This window comes from Hypanus sabinus, chromosome 22 (assembly GCF_030144855.1).
Source record: "Hypanus sabinus isolate sHypSab1 chromosome 22, sHypSab1.hap1, whole genome shotgun sequence".
Lineage (NCBI taxonomy): Eukaryota > Metazoa > Chordata > Chondrichthyes > Myliobatiformes > Dasyatidae > Hypanus > Hypanus sabinus.
Window position 1 is genome coordinate 13,843,683 of NC_082727.1, and position 21,206 is coordinate 13,864,888.

The 21,206-nt window shown below is 45.1% G+C and overlaps 1 protein-coding gene across 1 annotated transcript in view; it reads left to right on the forward strand.

Moving 5' to 3' along the window:
• hpse2 (heparanase 2) overlaps positions 1-21,206 on the forward strand; it is a 461,866-nt gene that overhangs the window by 331,387 nt on the left and 109,273 nt on the right. Inside the window, exon 7 of the mRNA XM_059947076.1 lies at positions 5,901-5,994. Coding sequence (XP_059803059.1) covers positions 5,901-5,994 — 94 coding nt within the window. The remainder of the gene's footprint in view (positions 1-5,900; positions 5,995-21,206) is intronic.

The following is a 21,206-nucleotide window of genomic DNA, read 5'->3' on the forward strand; positions in this document are numbered from 1 at the left end:
CCGACCCAATCCCGCACAGCTGTGGGAAGAAACCAGATCATCCGGAGGAAAGCTGCACAGGGAGAACGTGCCAACTCTGTACAGACGACGGCGGGAATCGAACGCCGATCTCACAGCCACCGCTGTGACATGTTGTGCTAGCTGCTACGTCACCGTGCCATCCCCAATAAACCTGATTCTGTGTCAGATCACCCATGGTTTGTTTTACCAGGATGGTGATTAAGGTAATGAGTTTCCATCCATGTATCAGCTGGGGACCAGTTACATCCAAGTGCTCCTCCTGTGCATTCCTCCTCTGCCACAGAACTCCCTCATGAAGACCGGAGCAGAGCAGAGGATTGGGGTCCAACCACTGGTCTGCCCCGGACTTGCACTGCTGCCATGTGCAAGTGTGAAAGAAATTGTCGTGCAGAGTTACTGGCTGGACCCTCAACTCGATTTGGCACTCTGAGAGGTTGAAGGAGGTGCAGGAAAGATTTACCAGGAACCAGGAAACAGTTTGGGGCTTTCCCCAAAGAGAAGGAGAAGTTTTGAGGGTTGTCCTGAGGACAGAGAAAGGGTGGGAGGATAGAGAAAAGGATAAGAGGATGTGTCATAAAATAATAAATCCAGCAGGAATTTGGGTCTTGTCATCGGATAGAGTGGAGTTTAATGCCTAGTGTTCAGTGATGGCCGGCTGGTGGCGTACCGGCATCAGCGCTGTACTTCGAGGCGAGAGGTCCCGAGTTCGAATCCAGCCAGCTCCCGTTAAGAGCTGGTGATCTCTTTAAAAAAAACTCACCCAGCAGAAGGCAATGGCAAGCCATTGCTGTAACTTGTGATTTTCCAATATGTCAGGGCAGCATGGAGGGAAATCGTCTGCTACCTGGAAATAATTCCAGATGCGACCTACCTCCCTACTCAGTGACGGACAGGTCGAGGGGTTAATACTGACGGTCAAGGATGGAAAGTCGGTGAGAAGCCATTGGCTAATCTCTGCGAGTCTGTTGGGGAAGCTGAAAGTCCAATGTCTGCCAATCAGAGTCCAAGTCCACTGGAGGACGAGCCTGCCTGGGTTGGAGGACCGTGTGCGTGCATGGGGTATGTGAGTGGGAACTTGTTTTATTGATTCTTGTGTTCTGTGTTGTTCTGCCAAGCATTGCAGGCATGCCATGTTGGCACCAGAGTGTGTGGTGACCCTTGCGGGTTGCCCCCAGCACACCCTTAGGTGTTAACGCCAATGACGCATCTCATGAAGTGTTTTGATAAATAAATCTGAGTCTTGCATCTTGAATCAGAATCGGGTTAAATATCACCGGGTTAAAAATTTCACAATGTATGCCTGTGATAGTAAATCTGATTCTGATTCTGAATGTTACGTAGACTTCATGGTCCAGAGAATAGTGGGAAATGTGGAATAATGAGGCAAGAAAGAAAGGTATGTTCATGGCATTAGATGGAGAGGGGTGGGGAGAATGAAACACAGCATAAACTGGAAGTCCTGTCTCTTTGCTGTAAGTACAGAGTGATGCTATTGAGTATTGGAACCACTTCCAGATTCTCGATAAGAAACTTTGCCACAACATCTTCCTTTGGTGGGACAGCTCATGTGCTGTAGCCATCAAAGAGGCAAAATGAAGGGCGGAATTGCATTGATACATTGTCATCGGGCGTGTCTGGTTGTCTATCGTGCAGCAAACCACTCTAATAAAGTAACACACAAGATGCTGGAGGAACTCCACGAGTAAGGCAGGACTGAGGGGAGATTTGATACAGGTATACAAAGTTATGAGGGATAGAGATGGGGTAAATGCAAGCAGGCTTTTCTCCTGCTGAGGTTGAGTGGGACTATGACCAGAAGACACGGGTTAAGGGGGAAGGGTGAAAAGTTGAAGGGGAACATGAGGGGAAACTTCTTCAGTCAGAGGGTCGTGAGAGTATGCGATGAGCTGCCAGCAATGGTGGTGCATGCAAGTTCGATCTCTATACTTAAGCAAAGTTTGGATAGGTACATGGATGGGAGGGGTATGGAGGGCTATGGTCCTGGTGCAGGCTGATAAGAGTAGGCAGTTTAAGTGGTTTCAGCATGGATGAGATGGGCTGAAGGGCCTACTTCTGTGCTGTACCTTTCTCTTGAGGGAAAAGGACAGTTGGTGTTTCTGGTCAAGACCCTTCATCTGGTTTACAGATCCTCGATAAGATCAATGCTGCACAACAGCAGGGGTAAATAATAGTCTAGGTGTCTTTCAGACTCTGCACAGAAAACAATCCATACCCTAAGGGATAGTCCTGATGAATGGTCTTGGCTCAAAACTGTGACTATTTATTCCCCTCCATAGATGCTGCCTGACTTGCTGAGTTCCTCCAGCAGCTTGTGTGTGTTCCTTGCCCTGAGGGATTCTTTAATTTCTTGCAGACCTTTGTTAAATTCAAACTGTGAATGTTTACTTTTCTCCCCAGTCTACTTGCTATAAGCCTTTGGAAAATTCAGAAAAATTCTTGGAAGGCAAAATCTGGCGCATGAAACTCGGGAAGCTTCCGGATGTGTCCCTGGATGATTTGAGTACATCAGATTTGCCAAGCCAAAAATTTCCTACAGTAACGAGCTTGCTACTGGGCGTCTTGAATGTGCCCTGAACTTCAAAGTAAATTTATAGTCAAAGTATGTAAATGTCACCCTATACCACCTCGAGATTCATTTTCTTGCAGGCATTCACAGCAGAACAAAGACATACAATAGAATCAATGAAAAAAAACACATAAACCAAGAATGACAAGCAATCAATGTGAACCAGAAGACAAACTGCAAATAGAAAAATATAATTTTAAATAATACTGATAACATGAGTTATAGAGCCCTTGAAGGTCCTGAAATCAGTTCGGTGTCGAAGTGAGTGAACTGAAACAAGGGAAAGTTAGGGTTCAGCTGCTTAGAGCTGGGGAGCCACCCTGGGAAAGAGACCGTGTTGGAAAAGCAGTTCTAACATTGAACCAGGTTCTCTCTTCCAGTGCTTGTTTTGAATGGGAAGGGTGAACATACAACCAGCAGCCACATTGTACGGTATCTCCTGTATCTGATAAAGTGGCCGCTGAGTGTATGTTCAGTGTCTTCTGCTGCTGCAGCCCATCCACCTCGAGGTTTGGTGTGTCGTTTGGTCAGGGAGGCTCTCTGGCACGACACTGTTGTAATGCGTAAAAACACAAAATGCTGGCAGAACTCAGCAGGCCAGACAGCATCTATGGGAGGAGGTAGTGACGACGTTTCGGGCCAAAACCCTTCATCAGGTTTCCCCTCCCCCCTCCTGAGGTGAAGGGTTTCGGCCGGAAACGTCGTCACTACCTCCTCCCATAGATGCTGTCTGGCCTGCTGAGTTCTGCCAGCATTTTGTGTTTTTATTTATCTTTTTATTTATTTCCAGCATCTGCAGATTTACTCGTGTTACTGTTGTAATGTGTGTTTGTTTGAGGTATTGTTGCCTTCCTGTCAGCTTGAACCAGTCCGGCCATCCTCCTCTGACCTCTCTCATTAACAAGGCATTTTCACCCACAGGACTGCCACTCACTGGATGGTGTTCCACTTTTGTGCTCCATTATCTGTAAACTCCAGAGGCTGGTATGCGTGAGAATCCTCCGGAGATCAGCCGTGTCTGGGGTGCTCAGATCCACTGCCTGGCACCAACAATTATTCCATGGTCAAAGTCAATTAGATCACATTCATTTCCCATTTCGATGTTTGGTTTGAACAAGGGGCAGCATGGTAGTGTAGTGGTTAGCACAACTCTTTACAGTACAGGCGACCCGAGTTCTATTCCCACGGCTGCCCGTAAGGGGATTGTATGTTCTTCTCCCTGTGACCGTGTGGGTTTCCTTCAGCTGCTCCGGTTGGTGGCTTATTTGATCATTGTAAGCTGTCCCGTGATTAGGATAGTGTTAAATCGGGGAGAGATTGCTGGGCGGCGAGTCCCAGAATAAACAAACAAATAAAACAATAACAACCAAACCTCTTGACCATGCCTGTGTGCTTTTACGCATTGAGTTGCTGCCAGATGTTTGGCTGATTAGGTATTTGCATTAACGAGCTGGTGTACCTAATAAAATGGCCACGGAGTTACACTGACTCACAGCAGGGCGAGCTTTCTCAGGGTGGCGACATCCTCCTCGCTGTACTGACATCTCTGATGTGTAGGCACTTTGAACTTACATAGGCTTCTCAGACAAGTTGGATAAGTGACCGGGTTATTCTGTTTCGAGGTGTCGGTTGAGAAGTGACTGCTGTGCAGGGGAATAACACAACCAACGCCACGAGCTCTTATTTATCCAACTGATTGTGTGACTAAATTAACTTTGCAGCTCATTAATAACACTTATCAAATATTCTAAAAACATTCCCAGAGAACTGCAGATTACTTGTCACAGATCTGTTGCATATTTTTGGCCAAGAATATACCTTATTTAAAATATTTGTAATGATATAATAGAAGGCTTTCACCATAGCAACCACATCATTACATCTCCTTATCATATTGGTCGACTATGTTAATGCCACTTTCCATTCTCGTTCTGAGGTGTTAGTCCATGGACTAACTGCCGTGCTTAGGCCAAAATCAGGTTGGAGGAGCAAGACCCTATCCACCGACTCGCTTCCCTTGCCCCTCACCTGGCCTTACGTATCACCTGCCAGCCTGTACTCCTTCCTCTCCCCCCACCTTCTGTTTTCTGGCTCCCTCCCCACCCCAATTCCAGACCTGTTGAAGGGCCTCAGCTCAAAATGCTGAATGTTTATTCCCCCCTATAGATGCTGCCTGATCTGCTGAGTTCCTCCAGTACTGTGTGTGTTGGTCTGGATTTCCAGCATCTAGAAGCAGAAAACCTACAGTACGATACAGGCCCTTCGGCCCATGATGCTGTGCCAAACATGTCCTTACTTTAGAAATTACCTAGGGTTACCCATGGCCCTCTATTTTTCTAAGCTCCATGTACCTATCCAGGAGTCTCTTAAAAGACCCTATTGTATCCACCTCCACCACCGTCACTGGCAGCCCATTCCATGCACTCACCACTCTCTGCGTAAAGAACTTACCCCTGACATCTCCTCTGTACCTACTTCCAAGCCCCTTAAAATTGTACCCTTTTGTGATAGCCATTCCAGCCCTGGGAAAAGGCCTCTGACTATCCACACGATCATCTGCAGAATCTCCTGTGTTTATGATTTTTCTTGTCATACTTACATTTTGTCAATATGGCCACAGATTCTTTAAGACGGACACTTAACTAAGCAATGCATAGACTGATGCAGTCTTAATTTATACAAATGGGATTCATGTGGATGGGCTGAAGGGTCAGTATTTGTACTGTGGACAGAAGGGCCTGTTTTTTGTGCTGCACAGCTCTGCGACTCTATGATGGAGCAGGTGTGAAGTGTTAAGGAGCTTACTCCTGACCTGACTTCTCTGGTTTACAACATAAAGGTTCTGAAGAAGGGACGGTACTCTGAGATGTTAGCTCTGCTTCTCTCTCCATGGGTGTCAACTGATCTCCCAAGCATCTGTATCACCATCGGTTTTTATTTTTGACTCTGGAGAGTAGACAACTTTATGTGCCAAACTGATCAGCCATTCTAGTTAGCTCCCCTGCCCCCTCTATCTATTAACCCTGTCACTGCTCTGTAAACAATTTAAACCACTTTTTATAATGTTGTTTACACCGTAAACACATGCTGGTATTTATGTATTTATGCACATTTTACTCCATATCCATACTTATAACCTTATTTTATGTATTTGCTATTCTTTATCATTTTTAAGTGTTGCTGTTTTCTGTTGCGTGACCAATGCACCACAGCACGTTCCTATTATACCTGTGGTGAATAAAGCTGATACTTGGACGAAGGTCTGACATGTTTTACTGTCTGCCTGTTACAGTTATTATATCGATGACCAAACGGTAAAGGTGACTGACTTTATGAAGACACGCCTCCTCGACACTCTCTCAGATCAGATCGCCAAGGTACAGAGGGTGAGTTCTCCAATCAATGTAAACAGCAGCGCAAAGAGCGGTAACTCCAAGTGGCAGAGGGCTGCCTTCTCCGGACTGGGGAGCCATGCATGAACGGTGGGAGATGGTGCAAATGGAAGGCTGTGTTAAGGGAAAGCTCTGCCTCAAGAATGCAACCTCTGTTATCAATGATCCCAACCACCCAGCCATGCCAGCGCCCGTCAGCCAAGAGTTACAGGGCCCCACACTACCAGGTTCAGGAACAGCTAGCCTCCCCGACCTACCCTAACAAACACCTCAATCTGGATTTCGCTTTATTTTGTTCTAATTGTATTATTTCTTGTAAAAATTGTGTATAATTTGTTTATTTTTTTCTTGTGAATGCAGTCTGTCTCATGCTATGCGATGTTGTTGCAAGTAAGCTTTACGTTGTGACACATGCACATGACAGTGGACTTGACCTTGACCTTGACTTTGATGAGACTTTGATACGAGCCTGGACAGGGCTCGTATCCATCAAGTTAGAAGGGTCAGAAGCCACTTAATTGGAACATATGAGATCTTGAGAGGTGTAGACAGGATGGATGTTGTAAGAACAGGGGGGGAGGGGCGGGGTCAGTGTGTAAATCTAAGAGGCCACCTGTCTAAGGGAAAATAAGGCAACATTTTTTTTCTCTCAGAGGCTTGCCAGTGAACTTTCTTTGCCAAGGGCAATAGAAGTAAGGTTTCTGAATCTTTTTTAAGCAGAGGAAGATTGAAGATTCAAGTTTATTTACCTTAAAACGGTGAAATGCGTCGTTTGCAGTACCAACCTCAATACCCGAGGGTGTGCTGGGGTTGCTGCACATTCTGGTACCAACAGAAAGTTGTAAAATCTCCATCTTGGGTACTAGCCTCCATAATGTCCAAGATATCTTCAAGGAGCAGTATCTCAGAAAAGCAGCATCCATCGTTAAGGACCCCAACCACCCTTTTCACATTGTTACCATCAGGAAAGAGGTATGGAAGCCTAAAGACACACAATCAACGATTCAAGAACAGTTTCTTCCCCTCTGACATCCGATTCCTAAATGGACATTGAACCCAAGAACACCACCTCACTTTTATTATTTCTGTTTTTGCACTACTTTTAATTTAATTATTTAATATACATATATAGACTTGCTGTAACTGATTATTTTTTTCTATACTATCATGTATTGCGTTGTACTGCTGCCACTAAGTTAACAAATTTCATGACGTATGCCAGTGAGATTAAATCTGATTCTAATTCTGATTTTGAGTCAACATTGCATACCCACAATGCTCTGCAGAACAACACAGAACACAACAAGCAACAAACAACAACAGCAGAGCAAGCTCTCTTCCTCCCTCCCACATACACGTAAATAGTCCTTTAACCCCAGAACAGGCCTCCAGCCTCCAGTGGATTAGGGACTGCAGATAGTGGGCTTTGACCTCACCAGTGTGCTCACAGAAATTCACAGACTCAGCTCTTCCTTTTGCATTTGTACCGGGCCCTGGTGAGACCACACCTGGAGTATTGTGTACAGTTTTGGTCTCCACGGTTAAGGAAGGACATCCTGGCTATAGAGGAAGTGCAGCGTAGATTCACGAGGTTAATTCCTGGGATGTCCGGACTGTCTTACGCAGAGAGGTTAGAGAGACTGGACTTGTACACGCTGGAATTAAGGAGATTGAGAGGGGATCTGATTGCAACATATAAGATTATTAAGGGATTGGACAAGATAGAGGCAGGAAATATGTTCCAGATGCTGGGAGAGTCCAGTACCAGAGGGCATGGTTTGAGAATAAGGGGCAGGTCATTTAGGACAGAGTTAAGGAAAAACTTCTTCTCCCAGAGAGTTGTGGGGGGTCTGGAATGCACTGCCTTGGAAGGTGGTGGAGGCCAATTCTCTGGATGCTTTCAAGAAGGAGCTAGATAGGTATCTTATGGATAGGGGAATCAAGGGATATGTGGACAAGGCAGGAACCAGGGATTGATAGTAGATGATCAGCCATGATCTCAAAATGGCGGTGCAGGCTCGAAGGGCCGAATGGTCTACTTCTGCACCTATTGTCTATTGTCTAGCCAACAGGATCTGACTTCTGGACTTCTGATTCGACCCTTGGGCCTTGATCCTCGGCATTGATCCCAGGGCACTGAACACTAGGTCTCAAACTCCAGACTCTCAGATGTTAAGACCCTGAGCACCAGGCCTCGAACTCTGGTCTTGCTGATCCGCGAACCCAGGGAGTCATTCCTCTTACCCGCTTGGAACCCAGCAGTAACTTGCTGACCTGGGGTGGTCCTTGTCCGCTTTCTGCTGGCCCAACATCCAACCAAGTTTCTTGTTAAGCAAAACTGAAAGCTTACTGAGTGCAGGTTGGAATGCTGTGAGGTGCACAGAACGCCAGAGGACCTCAGCAGGTCCGGGCTGTGATACTCAGGATGAAAAACACCTGCAATTTGGATTGCACGCAACAACAAGCCACATCTGGGATCTGCATTATGGGTGTACCAATCAGCCAGTAAGTGAAGGGGAGATGATTATTAAAGTCCAGTGAGATACAGGTCCAGTTAAAAACCTGCTTGCAGCTGCATCACAGGCACAGATAATGTGAGTGTGCATTTTACCTGAAGTATAATCATCAGGAAGGCCTAAAGGCCTATGGGATGCTAGGCTTCATTAACAGGAGGGATTGAGTTCAAGAGTAGAGGGGTCATGTTGCAACTCTACAAATCTCTGGTGAGACCGCACTTAGAGTATTGTGTTCAATTCTGGTCACCTCATTATAGGAAGGATGTGGAAGCTATGGAGAGGGTGCAGAGGAGATTTACCAGGATGTTGCCTGGTTTGGAGAACGTCATATGAAGCAAGGTTAGCAGAGCTGGGACTTTTCTCTTTGGAGCATAGAAGAATGAGAGGGGACTTGATAGAGGTCTACAAGATTATGAGAGGCATAGATAGGGTGGATAGTCAGTACCTGTTTCCCAAGGCACCAATAGCAAACACCAGAGGGCATATGTACAAAATTCAGGGAGGGAAGTTTAGGGGAGACATCAGGGGTAAGTTTTTTACACAGAGGGTTGTGAGTGCCTGGAATGACTTGCCAGGGATGGTGGTGGTGGCTAAAACATTAGGGGTATTTAAGAGCCTCTTGGACAGGCACATGGATGAAAGAAAAATGGAGGGTTATGGGGTAGCGTGAGTTTAGTACTTTTATTTAAAGGATTATATGGGTCGGCACAACATGGAGGGCTGAAGGGCCTGTACTGCGCCATAGTGTTCTATGGTTCTATGGTATACATGATGGAGAAGAGTGAGTGAGAAAAACATCTGTTGAAAAACAAGTTCTTAGAGCAAAGAGAAAAGACCATGGCGGTGCCAGAGATGGTCCTTGGTATCCCATTGCTCAGGTAGGGTTCTGCTCCCTTTGGGAGCTGTTCGGTGGTTTGGGTCTTCAGGCTTCCGTACCTACAAAAAGTTGAAGGAACTCAGTAGGTCAGGCAGCATCTATGGAGAGGAATACGCAGTCAACATTTTGGACTGGGCATCCTGATGAAGGGTCTCAGCCCAAAATATCGACTGTTTATTCCTGCTGGCCCGACCTGCTGAGATCTTCCAGCATTTTGTGCGTGTTGCTCTGCAGAATCTCTGGTGTTTAGGCTTCTGCTGTACCTCCTTACAAACGGGAGCAGTGGGGAGAGAGTGACACCTGGATACGGAGTGCTCTTGATGATAAATATCACCAAACGTAGAGAGAGTGTGTGCAACATGGAGCACACACCCCATGTTGATCGTCAGTGAGGAGGAGATGTTATCTCCAATCCGTAAAGACTGTGGTCTTTCGGTTAGGAAATCGAGGTTCCAATTGCAGAGGGAGGTACAGAGGCCCAGGTTCTGGAACTTCTCAATCAGGATTGTGGGATTGATGGTGTTAAATGCTGAGTTATAGTCGATGAACAGCATCCTGACATGGGTGCTTGTGTTGTCTAGGTGGTCTAAAGCCGTGTGGAGAGCCATTGAGATTGTGTCTGCCGTCGACCTATTGTGGTGATAGGCACATTGCAATGGGTCCAGGTCCTTGCTGAGGCAGGAGTTCAGTCTAGTCATAACCAACCTCTGAAAGCATTTCATCACTGTAGATGTGAGTGCTACCAGGCGATAGTCATTAAGGCAGCTCACATTATTCTTCTTAGGCACTGGTATAATCGTTGCCTTTTTGAAGCAAGTGGGAACATTCAGTAATGCATCTGTAGAAGTTAGAGTATTTGATGGCATGCCAAATCTCCTCAAGCTTCTAAGAAACGAGGGGATGCTGCCTTATGTGATGGTATCTATGTGCAGTGCCAGGACAGGCCAGCTACTAGCAACCAGGAATTTGAAGTTGCTTGCTCCCTCCACTTCTGACCCAGCAATGACAACTGGACTTAAATGCTTCACCGTGAATGTGAGTCAGTCCTGGACTTTAGTTTGTAGGGTTTGATTCTGGTGGCTTGGTGTGAAAGTGCTGGCTGCCGCCAGTGAGACATGACAGCCAGCAACAGCTGGCAGCAGCTGGCTAGCTGGGCTCCGTATTGCAGTGGCTGGATTTGTGGAGGCAGTGACTGCAGCGCCCCTTACTGGCTGGCAGCACTGGTAAATCCTCCACCTCTCCACTTGGGAAGTTGCTTCGCTTGACATCTGTCTCTAACAGCAAGATTTGGAACCATTTTAAAACAACTGATAAATAACTGCCGAAGTTTGCTGTTTGTTTTAGATCAGTTTTGTTCAATACAACCAAATTAACTGGGTTTCACGCTCCACCATCCTCTCCTATCTGATTTCACCATCTGCAACCCTTTTTATACACCAGAGGTATACAAAATTCCACAGGGAGAACACACAGCGGTGGAATTGAACTTAGGTTGCTGGCGCTAAATCACACTACCGCCATGCTGTCCTGAAATCTGAAAATAAAACAGAAAATGTTGAAAGCATTCAGTAGGTCAGGAGAGGGTAACAGAGCAAAGATTCAGGTTGAGGATCCTTTGTGTCACAATGTGCACTGGCAGTGTTGGAACATGGATACAGAGGACAGACTCCAAGGTAGAAACCAAAGTTTATTCAGAAGAATTCTAACAGGACACCAGCAGTTCAGCCAAGTAACACCGTGATTCGTAACATTCTCAAAACTAAGACCCTGTGATTAATGCTAATTGGATGTCCACTTAAACAGTACAAGTACCACAGAATCCCTGAGCTGATCAAAATAAAAAAATTAAATAAGAAAAAATCAAATTAACAAGTTTAAGCAGAAAGACCAGGAGACCCCCATTGCAAAGAGCAGTCGCATGAGAAAAACACAAGGAACTCTGAATGATTGTGTGAAACGAGACGTGAGAGAATAGGACCAATCGAGTGTGACAGTGGAGAAGTGTGTATGGAACTGGAGGAAATAGCAGAGGTACTTAATGAATACTTCAGTATTCACTACGGAAAAGGATCTTGGCGATTGTAAGGATGACTTGCAGTGGACTGAAAAGCTTGAGCATGTAGATATTAAGAAAGAGGATGTGCTGGAGCTTTTAGAAAGCGTCAAGTTGGATAAGTCACCAGGACCGGACGGGATGTACTCCAGGCTACTGTGGGAAGCGAGGGAGGAGATTGCTGAGCCTCTGGCGATGATCTTTGCACCATCGATGTGGTTAGGAGAGGTTCCGGAGGGTTGGAGGGTTGCAGATTTTGTTTCCTTGTTCAAGAAAGGGAGTAGAGATGGCCCAGGAAATTATAGGCCAGTGAGTCAATCTTCAGTGGTTGGTAAGTTGATGGAGAAGATCCCGAGAGGCAGGATTTATGAACATTTGGAGAGGCATAATATGATTAGGAGTAGTCAGCATGGCTTTGACAAAGGCAGGTCATGTCTTACGAGCCTGATTGAATTTTTTGAGGATGTGACTAAACACTTTGATGAAGTAGAGCAGTAGATGTAGCGTATATGGATTTCAGCAAGGCATTTGATAAGGTACCCCATGCAAGGCTTATTGAGAAAGTAAGCAGGCATGGGATCCAAGGCGATATTGCTTTTTGGATCCAGAACTGGCTTGCCCGCAGAAGGCAAAGAGTGGTTGTAGACGGGTCATATTCTGCATGGAGGCCATTGACCAGTGGAGTGCCTCAGGGATTTGTTCTGGGACCCCTACTCTTTGTGATTTTTATAAATGACCTGGATGCAGAAGTGGAGGGACGGGTTAGTAAATTTGCTGATGACACAAAGGTTGGGGGTGTGGTGGATAGTGTGGAGGGCTGTCAAAGATTACAACGGGACATTGAAAGGATGCAAAACTGGCTGAGAAGTGGCAGATGGAGTACAACCCAGATAAATGTGAGGTGGTTCATTTTGGTAGGTCAAATATGATGGCAGTATATAATATTAATGGTAAGACTCTTGACAGTGTGGAGGATTAGAGGGATCTTGGGGTCCGAGTCCATGGGAAACTCAAAGCTGCTGCGCAGGTTGACTCTGTGGTTAAGAAGGCATACGGTGCATTGGCCTTCATCAATCATGGGATTGAATTTAAGAGCCAAGAGGTAATGTTGCAGCTATATTGGACCCTGGTCAAACCCCACTTGGAGTACTGTGCTCATTTCTGGTCACCTCACCACAGGGAGGATGTGGAAACCATAGAAAGGGTGTACCTCAGGGATCTGTTCTGGGACCCCTACTCTTTGTGATTTTTATAAATGACCTGGATGCGGAAGTGGAGGGACGGGTTAGTAAAAGGGTGCAGAGAAGATTTACAAAACCATAGAAAGGGTGCAGAGGAGATTTACAAGGATGTTGCCTGGACTGGGGAGCATGTCTTATGAGAATAAGTTGAGTGAACTCTGTCTTTTCTCCTTGGAGTGACGGAGGATGAGAAGTGACCTGATAGAGGTGTATAAGATGATGAGAGGCATTGATCGTGTGGATAGTCAGAGGCTTTTCCCCAGGGCTGAAGTGGCTAGCACGAGAGGGCATAGTTTTAAGGAGCTGGGGAGTAGGTACAGAGGAGACGTCAGGGGTAAGTTTTTTTACACAGAGAGTGGCGAGTGCGTGGAATGGGCTGCCAGCGGTGGTGGTGGTGGCGGAAACGATAGGGTCTTTTAAGAAACTCTTGGATGGCTACATGGAGCTTAGAAAAATAGAGCGCTCAAGGTAAGTCTAGTAATTTGTAAGGTAGAGACATGTTCGGCACAGCTTTGTGTGCCAAAGGGCCTGTATTTTGCTGTAGGTTTCCCTATGTTTCTATGATTAAACAGCAATTAACCAATTCTGATGCTCTAAGAACCTTGGAGACCAACAAGCTCCAGCTCCCAGTACAGGCCTGAAGAGCACATTACATTTTGTCAGACGCTTTGAATGACTCTGGTTATATTTGGGGAAACCTGTTCCCCTGCTGTGTGATACTTGGGATATAGATTGGTGTATTATTATCGCATATACTGAGATACAGTTATAGACCTTTGTTTTGTGTGCCATGCAGACAGGTCATACCAAACACTGGTACATCGAGGCAGGAAAAAGAAGAGAGAATGCAGAATCTATTGCTTACAGACACCAGGGAAACAGGACTTTCATCCTGTCTGGTGTATGCTGACCACGATGCCCATTTAAGCCAGTTCTACTTGCCCACGTCTGGCCCATGCCCTTCTCAATCTTTCCTATCCGTGTACTTATCCAAATATCTTTTGAATGATGTTACCAAACCTCCCTCAGTCACTTCCTCAGGCTGTTCATTCTCTCGGTGAAAATAGACACCCCTCAGATTCCTTTTGAATATCTCCCCTCTTGTCTTAAATCTAGTCCCTCTAGTTCTTCATACCCCAACCCTAGGAAAAAGATTGTGCACATTGAGCCTATCTATGCCATGCATGATTTTATAGATCTCTGCTAGATCACCCCTCATTCCCCTAGGTTCCAATGAAAAGTATCCCAACCTGCTCAGCCTCTCTCCCCCAAGTCCTGCCAATATCCTCGTAGGTGTAGACAAATAAAATAAAATAAAAGGTGTAGACAAATAAAATGTAAGAAATGGTGCTGAGGTGGAGATGGTTGAGAACTTCAAGTTCCTGGGTGCAAATACCAACAACAATTTATTATGGTCCAACCACATTGATGCTATGGCCAAAAAAGCTCAGGAGAGCTTCTACTGGGTAAAGGAACTTCTATTTGAGGGGATTAGCGTTCTTCCGATCCAAGTCTATTGGTATGTGTTAACATTTATTCATTTGTTTGTTATGTGCTGTATCATGTGATGTGGGTGATCATGGCCTTATCCATGACTAGAATTGTTCTGGGCAGATTTTTCTACAGAACCGGGTTGCCAATGCCTTCTTCTGGGTGGTATCTTTACAAGATTGGTGACCCCAGCCATTATTGAAACCCTTCAGAGATTGTCTCCTGACTTGAGTGGTGGCATAATCAAGATTTGTAATATACACCAGCTATTCGTGTGACCATTCACCACCTGCTTCCATGGCTTCGTGTTACCCTGAACCGGGGCTAAGCAGATGCTACACCTTGCCCAAAGGTGACTTGCAGGCTAGTCTTACTTCTCCACCTGACACCCATCATTTGAGGACATTTTAAAAGCAAGTTTGCTGTCAATAATTTTGGTTAAAATTAAAATATCTTCTACTTCAATGGGACATTTCTTGAAATCAAGGTGTTCTGCTATGGCCAAGATTGTAAACGTGTGAAGGACAGTTAGTAATTTGTACTGCGGTAACATTGAAGAGCTGGATGCCATGGACTGGCTGCCTGGTGGACCCAGCACTTGACTCACAGTGAAGCAAAACCATTGGACCACTGTACTGCCAATCACCAAGCAGCCAGATGCTTAGATAAACCTGCCCCTGGATAGATGGGTTCCTTGGTTTCCTCAGATGGGCTCTAGAATGAATGGCCAATATCGTGACCCATTGTGAGCTGGGTGGAAGATGGGATCTTTGGCCATGTTGGCCAAAGTCAAGACTTCGAGACTCAGAGTTCATAGAGTTACACAGCTTGGAGGCAGGCCCTTTGGCTCAACAGGTCCAAATAATGCCCCAGCCTATTTGCCAGCATTCGACCCATGGCCTTCTGAGCCTTTCCAATCCACGTACCTGTCCAACTGCCTTTTAGAAAGAAAGATTGGCTTTATTTGTCATATATACATTAAAACATACAGTGAAATAACATTGTTTGCATCAAATCAAATCAGTGATGTTTATGCTGGGCAGCCCACAAGTGTTGCTACAATTCTGCCAACACAGCATGCCCACAACTCAGTAAGCTTATCGGTACATGAATAAACTCTATTTGGGCTTCCAGCTGGATACAATTTTAACTGATGTTTCAGGGACAAACTCTACCATCTTCATCAGGGATGATGCCTGGGCATGTCTGGTCCAGTGGTATTTATACCCTCATAGTCCATCCCTCCTGATTGGTTAATCCTCATCCAATCAGGTTTCTGGTCTCCCAACCTGCCTGCAATCGAATTCCAGTTCTTACTTAGAGTGAGACCTTCGTTAAAATTATTTTCTAGTTTTATTTCAATGGCTTCCTTTAACAGGTGGTCCCAAAAGCCACTGGAGTTTTGAGCTGTCGAAGTTGATCCTATGGCCATTTTGAATGCAATGTTCTGCTACCGCCAATTTCTCTGGGTAACCCAAACAGATCCACCTCCTGTGCTCCTTGATGCGGGTTTCCACTGTGCGTCCGTATTCACAGGGAATCCTGTAAACAGCCAACCTGAGTCTCAGGTCATCTTTGACCCGCATACACTGTGATTAGAGCTTCCTTACGGGTTTGTGGATGGTATTAATCCCGTATTTCTTTAGGATGCTGGCAATCGTTACAGAAACTGTGGAAATATAGGGAAGACAGGCAGTAGCAATGGGCTCCTCATTGTTAGCTTTTCTGGCTTTTCCATCAGCCCTTTTAAGAGCACATATGATTTCCTTCACCTTGTAGCCATTCTGTAGGAATGCTGTGCATAATTGTCTTATTTCCTCAGGGAGACTGTCCGGGTCCAAAATGGTTTTTGCATGGTTAATCAAAGTAAAAAGAAACACTCTATGTTGGGAGGTGTGGTGATGGCTGTTATTATTGAGGTACAAGTCTGTGTGAGTGGCTTTCTGATAGATGCTATGTCTGAGGCTACCGTCCAGTTTGTATCGTTAGAATGTCCAGGTACAGGAGGCAACAAAGATGAAGGTCTCGCTCGGAGTAAGAACTGGAATTTGATTGTAAGCGAGGTGGGAGCATAGAAACCTGATTGGATGAGGCCTAACCAGTCAGGAGGGACAGACTATAGGGTTGTAAATACCACCGGACTAGACTTGCCCGGGCATCATCCTTGAAGAAGATGGAAGAATTTGTCATCGAAATGTCAGTGATAGTCCATACCTGTACCCATCTGGAAGCCCAAGAGGAGAGTATTCATCGTATATGCTGGGAAAACACTAGATCCTTTTTCCAATCTTTTGATTGCACTAACCACTATGCTACTGTGACACCCCAATGCAACAACAATAAGTCAAGATTCAAGTTTAATTATCACCCATACAGTGTAATTTGCATTAATAACCAACACAACCTAAGGATGTACTGGGGGCAGCCCACAAGTGTCGCCACACATTCCGGTGCCAACGTAGCATGCTCACAATGATTGACAGAACCACACAGAACACAATGAGTAACAAAACAACAACTTCAAAGCAAGTCCCGTTTCTCCCTCTCCCCCCCACACAAACACAGTCCTCTAACTCCCAGACAGTCTGTATTCTTTGGCCTCCAGACTCCAGTGGACCACGACTTGGAGAGTCAAGAGTCCAGCTTATTGTACTAGGAATCTGTTCAATGGTCTTACAACAATGGGATAGAAGTAATTATTGAGCCTGATGGTACGTCCCTCCATGTAAATAACAACAATAAGTTGTTATTGTATCTGCCTCAACTACATCCTCGGGCAATTTGTTCCACATATAAACCATCCTCTGGTTAAAATAAATGACCAAAAAGTTCTATTTTAACTTCATCAGTCCACAGGACTTGTTTCCATAATGCATCAGGCTTGTTTAGATGTTCCTTTGCAAACTTCTGAGTTTTGACTGCAATGAGCAAAGGTATGTTTGGAGAAAAATTTGGTGCAGAATTTCATGAAGAACACCTCTCCAACTGTTAAGCACAGGTGTGGATCGAACATGCTTTGGGCTTGTGTTACAGCCAGTGGCACAGGGAACATTTCACTGGTAGAGGGAAGAATGAATTCAATTAAATGCCAGCAAATTCTGGAAGCAAACATCACACTGTCTGTAAAAAAGCTGAAGAAGAAAAGAGGATGGCTTCTACAACAGGATAATGATCCTAAACACACCTCAAAATCCACAATGGACTACGTCAATAGGCACAAGCTGAAGGTTTTGCCATGGCCCTCACAGTCCCCTGACCTAAACATTATTGAAAATCTGTGGATAGACCTCAAAAGAGCAGTGCATGCAAGACGGCTCAGGAATCTCACAGAACTAATAGCCTTTTGCAGGAAAGAATGGGTGAAGATCCCCCAAACAAGAATTGAAAGACTCTTAGCTGGCTACAGAAAGTGTTTACAAGCTGTGATACTTGCCAAAGGGGGTGTTACTAAGTACTGACCATACAGGGTGCCCAAACATTTGCTTCAGGCCCTTTTCCTTTTTTGTTATTTTGAAAGGGTAAAAGATGGAAATAAAAATGTAATCTTGCTTAAAATATTAAAGAAACATGTCATCTTTAACTTTATGTCTTTTGAAAATCAGGTCATCTTTTACTCTCTTAGCTATTCACAGTATCAGAAATTTTGAGCAGGGGTGCCCAAACCTTTGCATGCCACTGTATCTCACCATATACAACCCTGAGATTCACTTTTACGGGCATACACAGTAAATCCAAGAGACAGAACAGAACCAGTGAAATACCTCACGCTACAAGGACAAATAGCCGATGTGCACAAGACAAACTTCAAATTCAAAAGAATTGAGAACATGAGGTGAAGAGTCCTTGAAAGTGAGTCCACAGTTTGTGGGAATGGTTCAGTGATGGAGTGAGTGAAGTTATCCCCTTCAGTTGAGGGGTAATAACTGTTCCTGAATCTGGTAGTGCAGAACCTGAGGCTCCTGTATCTTCTTCCTAATGGCAACAGTGAGAAGAAAGCATGACCTAGATGGTGAGGCTCCCTGATGATATGCTTATTACCTGTGACAACGCTCCATGTAGGTATATTCAATGGGGAAGGTTTTAACCCTGATGGACTGGGCTGTATCCACTTTTTTGTAGGATTTTCCTTTCAAGGGCATTGGTTCTTTCATACCAGGCCACGATGCAACCAGTCAATATACTCTCCACCATACATCTATAGGAGTCTGTCAAAGTTTTAGATGTCATGCCAAATCTTCGCACACTCGTAAGGAAGTAGAGGCATTATCACGCTTACTTCATAATGGCACTTGCGTGCTGGACCCAGGTCAGATCCTCTGAAATGAAATCAAAGTCTCTGAACGTCTTCACTCTGATTCCCTGATGAGAACTGGCTGATGGACCTCCAAGATCCTCATCCTGAATCTCCTTGGTCTTGCTGGCATCGAGTGGGAGGTTGTTATTGTTGCACCACCCAGCAAGATTTTCAACCTTCCTCCTGTATGCTGATTCGTCACTGGCTTTGATTCAGCCAATGGCAGTGATGCCGTCAGTTAGTTATGGCACTAGAGTTGTGCTCAGCCTCATCGTCAAAGGTATAAATTGAGTGGAACAGGGGAGCCTGTATAATCCTGTAGCCTGTATAATCTCTCCCTATAACTCATGCCCTGACAAAGACTCGTTCAAGATAGGAGGAGACAGAAACAGGAGATGTGGTCTAGAACTTTACCCTGGCCTAGGGAAGGAGTCCCATAGGTTCAAGAGCCTGTAAAATCACCAAGCAGGATACAAAACCTGCTTTTTATTTGTTGCTTTTGAACACATGGAATGAGGTGCTCTGATCAGAATTTGGTGTCTCTTGTACTGGGACAGGGACTTGTCCTTCTGTTGGATCTGATAGCTGGATTGCAATCCCACGCCTGACCACCATCTGGGGAGTCAGCGACTTCAAGAAGAGGGGCAAAGAGCAAATCTAAATTCTTTGAAGATTTTAACATTAGCTTTATTTGTTGCATGTACATCAAAACATACAGCAAAATGTAGATACAGTCTAAAGCAGATACAGATATGCTTGGGCAGTCCACAAGTGTCACCATGTTTCTGGTGCCAATGCAGCATGCCCACAACTCACTAACCTGTATCCCTTTGGAACATGGGAGGAAACTGGAGCACCTGGAGGAAACACACAGGGTTATGGGGAGACTGGTAGAGCAGAGGGAATTTGAACCCTGATTGCTGACACCGTAAAGCATTACCCTAGTTGCTATGCTACCGTGGCACTCCTCTGACTCCTTGTATCATGACCTCTGACTGTGCTGAGGTGGAGAAGGTTGGGGACTTCAAGTTTCTAAGTGTCAGAGGGAAGGCACAGTAGTAAATGGTTAGGGTGAAGCTTTACAGCCAGTGTAACATTAGAGTTCAATTCTCACCGCTGCCTGTGTGGAGTTTGTATGTTCTCCCGTGACTATATGGGTCTCCTCTGGTTTCCTGCCACATTCCAGTGACATATGGGTTGGGGTTTGTGAGCTGTGGGCTTCCTACGTTGGTGCTGGAAGCATAGTGACACTTGTGTGCTGCCCAACACAATCCTCACTGATTTGACACGACACGTTTCCGTGTAAATGTGACAAGTGAAAATAACCTTTTATCATCTTTGTAACGATCACCAACAATTCATCCTGGTCTAGTTATATGAATACTATAGTTAAGCAAGCTCACCAGCACCACTATTTCCTCAGAAGGCTAAGGAAATTCAGCATGTCTCCATTGACCCTCACCAATTTCAACAGAAGCACTGTAGAAGCATCATATCTGGACATATCACAGTTTGGTATGGCAACTGCTCTGCCGAAGACCACAAGGAAGTTTAGAGTGATGAATGCAGCCCAGTCCATCATGCAAAGCAGCCTCCCCTCCATTGACCAACATTTAAGCCAAACGCGTTGCCAGTTCAAGTTCTTGTTTAGAAAATATGAAGAGATGTGGTAATCTACTGGGGTAGAGATAGCGTAAATGCAAACAGGCTTTCTCTACTAAGGTTGGGTGAAAGCTCCACTAAAGTTGCAGCTATATAGGACCCTGGTCAGACCCCACTCGGAGTACTGTGCTCAGTTCTGGTCGCCTCACTACAGGAAGGATGTGGAAGCCATAGAAAGGGTGCAGAGGAGATTTACAAGGATGTTGCCTGGATTGGGGAGCATGCCTTACGAGAATAGGTTGAGTGAACTCGGCCTTTTCTCCTTGGAGCGATGGAGGATGAGAGGTGACCTGATAGCGGTGTACAAGATGATGAGAGGCATTGATTGTGTGGATAGTCAGAGGCTTTTTCCCAGGGCTGAAATGGTTGCCACAAGAGGACACAGGTTTAAGGTGCTGGGAAGTAGATACAGAGGAGATGTCAGGGGTAAATTTTTTACTCAGAGAGTGGTGAGTGCGTGGAATGGGCTGCCGGCAACGGTGGTGGAGGCAGATACGATAGGGTCTTTTAAGAGACTTTTGGATAGGTACATAGAGCTTAGAAAAATAGAGGGCTATAGGTAAGCCTAGTAATTTCTGAGGTAGAGACGTGTCTGGCACAACTTTGTGGGCCAAAGAGCCTGTGTTGTGCTGTAGGTTTTCTATGAAATGTGAACTAGAGGTCAAAGTTCAAAGTAAATTTATTATTGAAGTACATACATGCCATACAGTATATACAACACTGAAATTCATTTTCTTGTGGGCATACTCAATACATCTATAGAATAATAACCATTACAGGATCAACGAAAGATGTTCAACCAGAGTACTGAAAATGCGAATACAAAAAGAAATAAAGATTAATAATAAATAAATAATCAATAAATATCAAGGACATGAGATGAATAGTCCTTGAAAGTGAGGCCATTGGTTGTGGGAACCTTTCAATGATGGGTCAAGTGAAGTTGAGTGAAGTTATCCCCCTTTGGTTCAAGAGCCTGATGGTTGAGGGGCAATAACTGTTTCTGAACCTGGTGGGGTGAGTCCTGAGGCTCCCGTACCTTCTTCCTGATGGCAGCAGTGAGAAGAGAGTG